The 6,799-nt window shown below is 35.4% G+C and overlaps 1 protein-coding gene across 3 annotated transcripts in view; it reads right to left on the bottom strand.

Moving 5' to 3' along the window:
* The window catches only part of LOC579971 (potassium voltage-gated channel subfamily KQT member 4), a 49,692-nt gene continuing 42,893 nt past the window's right edge, over positions 1–6,799 (bottom strand). For all 3 annotated transcript variants that reach the window (XM_011671985.2, XM_011671987.2, XM_011671986.2), the window contains exons 11-12: positions 4,837–5,038; positions 1–3,922 (exon numbers count right to left, since the gene is read on the bottom strand). In XM_011671985.2, the coding sequence (XP_011670287.1) occupies positions 3,196–3,922; positions 4,837–5,038 (929 nt within the window). In that variant the 3' untranslated portion in view covers positions 1–3,195. The remainder of the gene's footprint in view (positions 3,923–4,836; positions 5,039–6,799) is intronic.

Here is a 6,799-nt window from a genome sequence, read left to right as displayed (position 1 = left end):
TTGCATTATGAGGAATATTGATGTATTTTTTATTCACAGGAAAAAACTGCATAGGAATATTGTCAAATATGATCACATTTTCAAGCATTTCTCATTAGTTCACAACATAAAAGTACAAGCCAATCTCAACTGAAAAAGAAAAAAAAAAGTTGTTATCACTCCCATCACCCTTATGTGACTCTAAAATCTACTATCATAGTAATCAAATGTTATATATAGCATTTTCATATTTATAATATATACATATCACCACAGTTACATCAGGTAATTGTACATAAACAAATATTTCTTCAATAATTTTTTTTTTTCATCATACAAAAGGAACACATAAAGCCCTGTAGAATCTAATTTCAATATAGTTTGGCAACATTTTTTATTATTTTTTTGCTAGTTCATATATAAAAATGAGGCTATGTACAAGGCATAATATTTATATGATGTAAAGCTCATAGTTACGAGAAAGATCCTCTTCAGTATATATAAATATATATACTTATATATATATATATATAAAGTAACCTCTCTATCAGCCTCCTCACATATCTTAATAATACAATTAAGTCTTAAACAATATTACTATTATTTCTATAACAACTGAAAAATACATACATTGTATTTAAAATTATGTTTATCCCAGTCAAAAGAAAAGTAATCTCAAGAATCCTAAACGACAACAACAAAAAAGTGTTACATTTCAGGCTTGTTCTATCATTTGTTTATTTTGCCATGCAAGTGTCTTGGAAGTATTTATGCTAACACTCGTTATTGGAATGTGTCTTCAAAATTCTGCTCTGTCTTTACTTTTGTCATAATAATATTGTGTACATGACAAATTATGGCATGTACAGACAGACCACTTCAATGTTACTGACTAAAATATATTCCTATGGCTGGCAGCCGTCTTTAAAAAAAAAAAATGATAGCTTCCGAAAAATTGTCAAAGACAATGTTTCCTCCATCTTCTTCCTATAATTATTTTAGTAATCTCAAAGAGCTAGGCAGCTAATCACAAAGAAGAAACATCTTCATTATCTCTGGTTTTGTTTTGATGAGAGACTACATGTCTTTGTTGATCAAGTTTACTGTAGGAGTGTAGGTAATGATTTTGAAATGGCTCATTACATCTGCATGTACATATTGCCCATGGTGAGACAGACAGAAACTGAATGGCTTCATGCAAATATCCTAGCATTAACGAAGCAGAGGAATATTGAAGGTTTCCTGGAAAGTGCATATGGCATCGTCATGGAAACGGGCAATGCAAATGGTTTCTCTTAACGTTATCTTATCAAGACAGGCATCAGTCGAATTGAAGGCCTTTTCCTCCCTCATGAAACCTCAAAAAGTGATTTTAACACTTTAATATTATGTTCTACGTTAGCATCAAAATGGGAAAAGTACATACATATGATCGATTTTAAGTAATATGTATGTATGATTTTAATGTAGGTTAAATGGGCATTATCCAATTTAATCTGCATGATCAGAGTTAAAATATTTCTAACTTTGTCAAGAAGCTTCTTCTACAGGCACATGTGTATGAGATTACTTGATCCTAAATGTTCTTGAATCACAAGAGCAAGAGAGCACATGTAAATCCATCTCATACATTTGCAGTAGATTAAAATTCATTGTATTAGACCAAAACAAGTACATGTACATCTAAATGTTTGCTTTTTACAGTAATGCCAGATAATATACGCCTGCAACTAGTTTGATCGAATTCTTGCATCATTATATTGAAAATTTAAAATCATATAGCATTATACATTGCTTTCTATGTAGTTCTTGAAACATGGTTGGATAAAATTGCTAACAACTTTTATTCAGTCAACTTAATATAAAACCAGATTATGCTTGAAGCTAGGTTCCCATAATAAAAAAGGTCATGAAATATGTGATGCACATGATTATATTTCTTTTTAAGATGGAAATTTAAAAAACAATCTAATTGTTAATTTTACACTCAACAGTTTTAAAACAGGAAGCAGTATTAACCAGCACACCCTATAGGAGAATAAAAAATGTTACTTTAAAAAGACAATTACAATATAACTCTAAAATAGACAGCCTAGTTTTAAAAAGAGTAAAACGGTACATGTAGTAGTATAGAATATATCACACAATTCAAATAGGCCATTTTCGTAATGTGATCAAATTTAATACACAAATCTTGATCGGCTTGTAAAAGTCATAGGATTCCTGACTGACCTAAAGGTTTATAATTATGATTGCAGCATGAGCTAGATCCAGGATTTTGTTTCGGAAACTGAGGCAATGTTACTGAGTCACTTTAAACAAAATATTAATGTCAGCAGAACTAACCAGCAATCAACATTGCAAAATATCATCCTTTCATATTTTGTTAGATTAGGTGTAAGTTTAAAGAGCAATTCAGATTTCAAACCACATGACATATACACAGAAGGGACGTTAGCTCTGTAAATCGTTGGATGAGATCCTGAAAGGCATTAACTCTGTCTTAGATTAGGAAAGTTAACTCGCTTTTGGCCCTGAGCAGACGAAATAGCGTCGTTGTTCTACCAGCGTTAAATGAATAGCTATGGAGTACTATAACCCTACTTTATTACATACTTCAGCATCCAAAAGTTGCAGCTGAGATTTAACTTGGGTTGTTTTGTATACAAACCACTAGACAGACTCATTTTTTTCAACTTGTTTTCCATGAATGAATAAAAATCAGCTTATTCATTCAATTATGACAGTTCTTTTTAAAATTTCCATTCAGCAATGCAGAAAATTTTGCCTTTGTGCACATTAAATTTCTCTTGAGGATTTTTGGGTGGTTTGAGCATTATCGGTGGTTAAAATAGGCTTGTGTTGAGCCCGAAAATCTTGAATATATGGCCTCTTTAAAGGATAAATTAGGTGAGTTGAATCGATGGAGTCTACAATTTGAAAATGATAATGACCTTAGCATTTTGAATGTATAGCAGATTATACACATATCATAGCACCTTCAAGTTCCTCGTACCAAAAATTAAATATATTACAGACAAACAAAACATGAAATAGTTCGACTTTGTTAAAATCCCCATTAAAGCTCTATAATCATGAAAATGGTATTGACTGGGTACAGTAAGATAAAGACAATATAAGTACTGCGCACAATACGTGCCATCAATTTTTTTTTATAGAACACTCCTTAGGATCTATGCATTGCATACACACACTTTAGATTCTTGTTTCACTGTCTAAAGCTGAAGAGCTGCCTGTACTGGACAGCCTGCTACTAGCGTAGGACACCGTGTCCGGTGAGCGCGGAGGGTTGTTGGCTGCTGGAATGTCTTGATCACTGGTAGCTGGATTGCACACATCGCTCTCCATGTCTCTCTCGCTGGAGTTAGGGCTCCCTTCGGCCCGCAGCGTCGAGTCGCTCATGCGGTCGTGGGAATGGATCGAGGAGTCGTCGCCGCCGCTCTGGTTGACGTCGCTCTGGGAGTGCGACGTCTTCAATCCCGTCACGAGCTTCTCCTCCAGCAGGCTGGGTTGCGAGGACGAGATGGGGAGTTTCTGAATGGTTGCAGTAGTGGCTGTAGGGTCGGCGGGGGATGTCGCAGAGGACGTGTCGGAGGACTCCACCCGCTGCGGCAGTGGTTCCCTCTGTCTCTGGTGGTACGACCCCCAGCCTCTCCGTCTCATGAACCCTCTTGGAGCAGGGTCGGACTCTTGGGAATGTTCTCCTTCCTCCTCCTTACCCCCCTCAGCAGCCGTCTTGGCATGCCTCTCCTCACGATACATCTCAATCAGCATATCTAACTTCCTATCAATGAGAGTCACTCTTCTCTCTACCTTCACAACACGCGACAGTAAACTGATATTAGGGTCAAATAATTCCAGGTCGCCTGCTCCACGACCTTTTCTCCTCTCCATGCCGGACTTGCCTAAGATTTGGTCTAACCTAAAATACAATGAAACAGAGATAGAGTATGGTATAACAAGGCTGTACATATACATGTACATCCATTCATTCATTTTATTTATTAACAAAATTTGATATACAAGAACTATACATTTGGTAAATAATATAATATAATAATAGTACATTTATAGAGCGCAGAAACTATCCAACATTAGGTATATATTCTACTGCGCTACAAGAGCTCCTGATATGCTTAGATTTACGGTACAGTTAATTAAAAAGATGTGTTTTCAGTTTTGACTTAAAGACGTTTACAGATGGTGATTTCCTGACTTCAAATGGCAAGTTATTCCAGAGTTTTGGGGCTGCACAAGCAAATGCTCGATCAACAGAGGTAGAAAATTATAATGCACCCTATTTTCGCTTTGCTTCCAGTATGACGAAACATCAATGGGATTACATGAATAATGTTCAATAATCATTGATGAGAGGAGAAATAAGAACAAATTGGATTTGGAAAATTTAGGTCATAACCAACTAAACTTTGAACTGGTCATAAAGATGAAAGTGATGCTAACAATCTCTTGTGAAATTACACTTTATGAGAGCTGCAGGCTTTGATTTTTTTGGTATTTTCTATTTTCTGCAAATATTGATTCCAAGCTTTCTGTTGATATTGCAACACTTACAACTTTATTCCAGATTGTCCATTAAAAGCCAATCAATTGTCCCATAAAAAGAGCATGGACATTTTTGATTTGTCACAAGAATTGTGTCTTTGTGCGCCAATCGTTATTTTTTTTTCTTCCCCACCCCTTTTAATTAAAAAAAAAAGAAGCTCACTAGGCATCTGCAAAATATTGTAGTTTCTGCTTGCCAGAAGCTTTTCAGACTGGTACCCCTCCCCCCTCCACTTCCATGAGAATCCTGGAGCCGCTCCTGTAACAACATACCTCGCTTGTAAGTTCTTAATCCTGGCCAGCATGTCTGCATGACCAGAGGAATATTGCTCAATGACATCTTTGACATCATACGGCCGGAATGCCTCCTTGAATTTCCGTCTTGCCACAAAATATTTGATCTTGCGTACGGCTCTGATGGCGTTCTTGTGCGCCTCGGTGAGCTTTGTTACACGGACCGGTGGTTCCTCATCATCTGGAAACGAAACAGAAAAGGTTGGACATGCCGTGAAATAATATATGAGAGGAATATGGACGAAGAGCATCACTACACCATCAGTACACCTTTATCTAGAATAGATAAGAAATAAAAGATATTAGTTTTAGAATCCTCAAATGATAACGAAATGAAAATAATTTTTACCCTCATTCAAATTCAAGAAACCATACAAGAGTTTGAATAATCCATCTTGTCAACATTTCATAAGAGAGATACACACTGCAGAGGTAAAGCCTTCCTCTAAATTTCCTGCTTGTAAATGTATTGCTCCAAGATCAATACAATGTATGACTTTAAAGTAATTCTATCCTTCACAATCTGATTGCTTTTTCTTTGGTGTCTAGACAATTGACTTTATTCTGTTTGCTTAATCTGTAGATATTCCCCTGTAGAAAAAGATCAGGCAAACAGACAAACATTATAACAAATACTGCACATTCATGTATTACAAAGAAATAGAAATTTCCTTTTGATTCTTGTTTCATTTAAGTTTTTTCAGAGTCCTTAATAACATGTACAAAACGGTTTATAATGGCATAGTTAAATTAAACACTAGTTTATGAGATTCAAGATTGAATGTCCTTATTTAATTGATCACTTCACGACTTGAGGTTACATGTACTCTAGTGCGTATATTATTTTATGTCACAATATTTATATATCATCTTGAACTAAAGAATGCACTTTTGTTGTGACATTATTGGTTAGTTTAAATAAATATAATTACTGGGAAACTGGAAAGCTGGTGGAATTTCATGAAGAACTAAATCACAATTTTGTTCTTAAGCAATGTGATATATCTGTTAAACAAATTTCAGAATTTTCCTGACACTTACCAACAGGTAAATATAAACTAGGAAGGAAAATGATAATGAGTGGCAAAGGTGGCGATGAAATTTAGAGGAATTGGTTAAAGCACAAATGCATTGAAGTTGGATGAAACTGAACTAGGCATCTTGCATCACTGCAAATATTAGTCATGTGCTAGATTGTCTAATTATGTTATGAAGTACCAACTTAAAAGAACACTTCAAGACACGATAAAAAAAGACGGCTATTGAAAAGTAAGCTCCAGCTGATCGGCTAGTATAGCATGCAAAACAGAAACCTCAAACGGTTGAAAATATTTACTCAGCAGAAGATTGCAAAATGTGAGCATGGGTCAAAAAACTAAAAAAGAAAAGATCTAGAAAACAGGGAAAAAAAGGATAATATAATTAATCTCAGTTGTGGTTCTGGTGAAAGGCTTATGACCTCATTCCACCCCCTCCCACCCCCCCCCCCCCCCCCCCCCCAAAAAAAGAGAAAATCAGGCGAGACCCCCTTCCCTAATTATTTTTGATAATGAATGAACTAAAGTGAGGTACATGTAGAAAACAAATGCATGAACCCTCAACCCCCCCCCCCCCCCCATTTAAACAATTATTTTAAAACTGCTCATTCTTGACCAGATGAATACTAAATCTGAGGATTATGAAAATCAGTTTTATACAAATATAATTGCATCATCAAGGTTAGGATAAAGGACAAATAAAAGAAGGACAAATAAAAGAAGGACAAATAAAAGAAGGACAAATAAAAGAAGGACAAATAAAAGAAGGACAAAGGAATGGGGCAAAATGAAATTATCAGTAACAGAGAGGAGAGAAAATGGAGAGAAAATATGAGCGGCAGAGAGAATGAGGAGCATGAAAAATAGAAACAAAAGAAAATATGAGGTAAAGGAGGGGAATTGAT

This window comes from Strongylocentrotus purpuratus, unplaced genomic scaffold, assembly GCF_000002235.5.
Source record: "Strongylocentrotus purpuratus isolate Spur 01 unplaced genomic scaffold, Spur_5.0 spur5_scaffold_7, whole genome shotgun sequence".
NCBI classification, from domain to species: Eukaryota; Metazoa; Echinodermata; class Echinoidea; order Camarodonta; family Strongylocentrotidae; genus Strongylocentrotus; species Strongylocentrotus purpuratus.
This window is presented reverse-complemented; position numbering and strand designations above follow the sequence as displayed.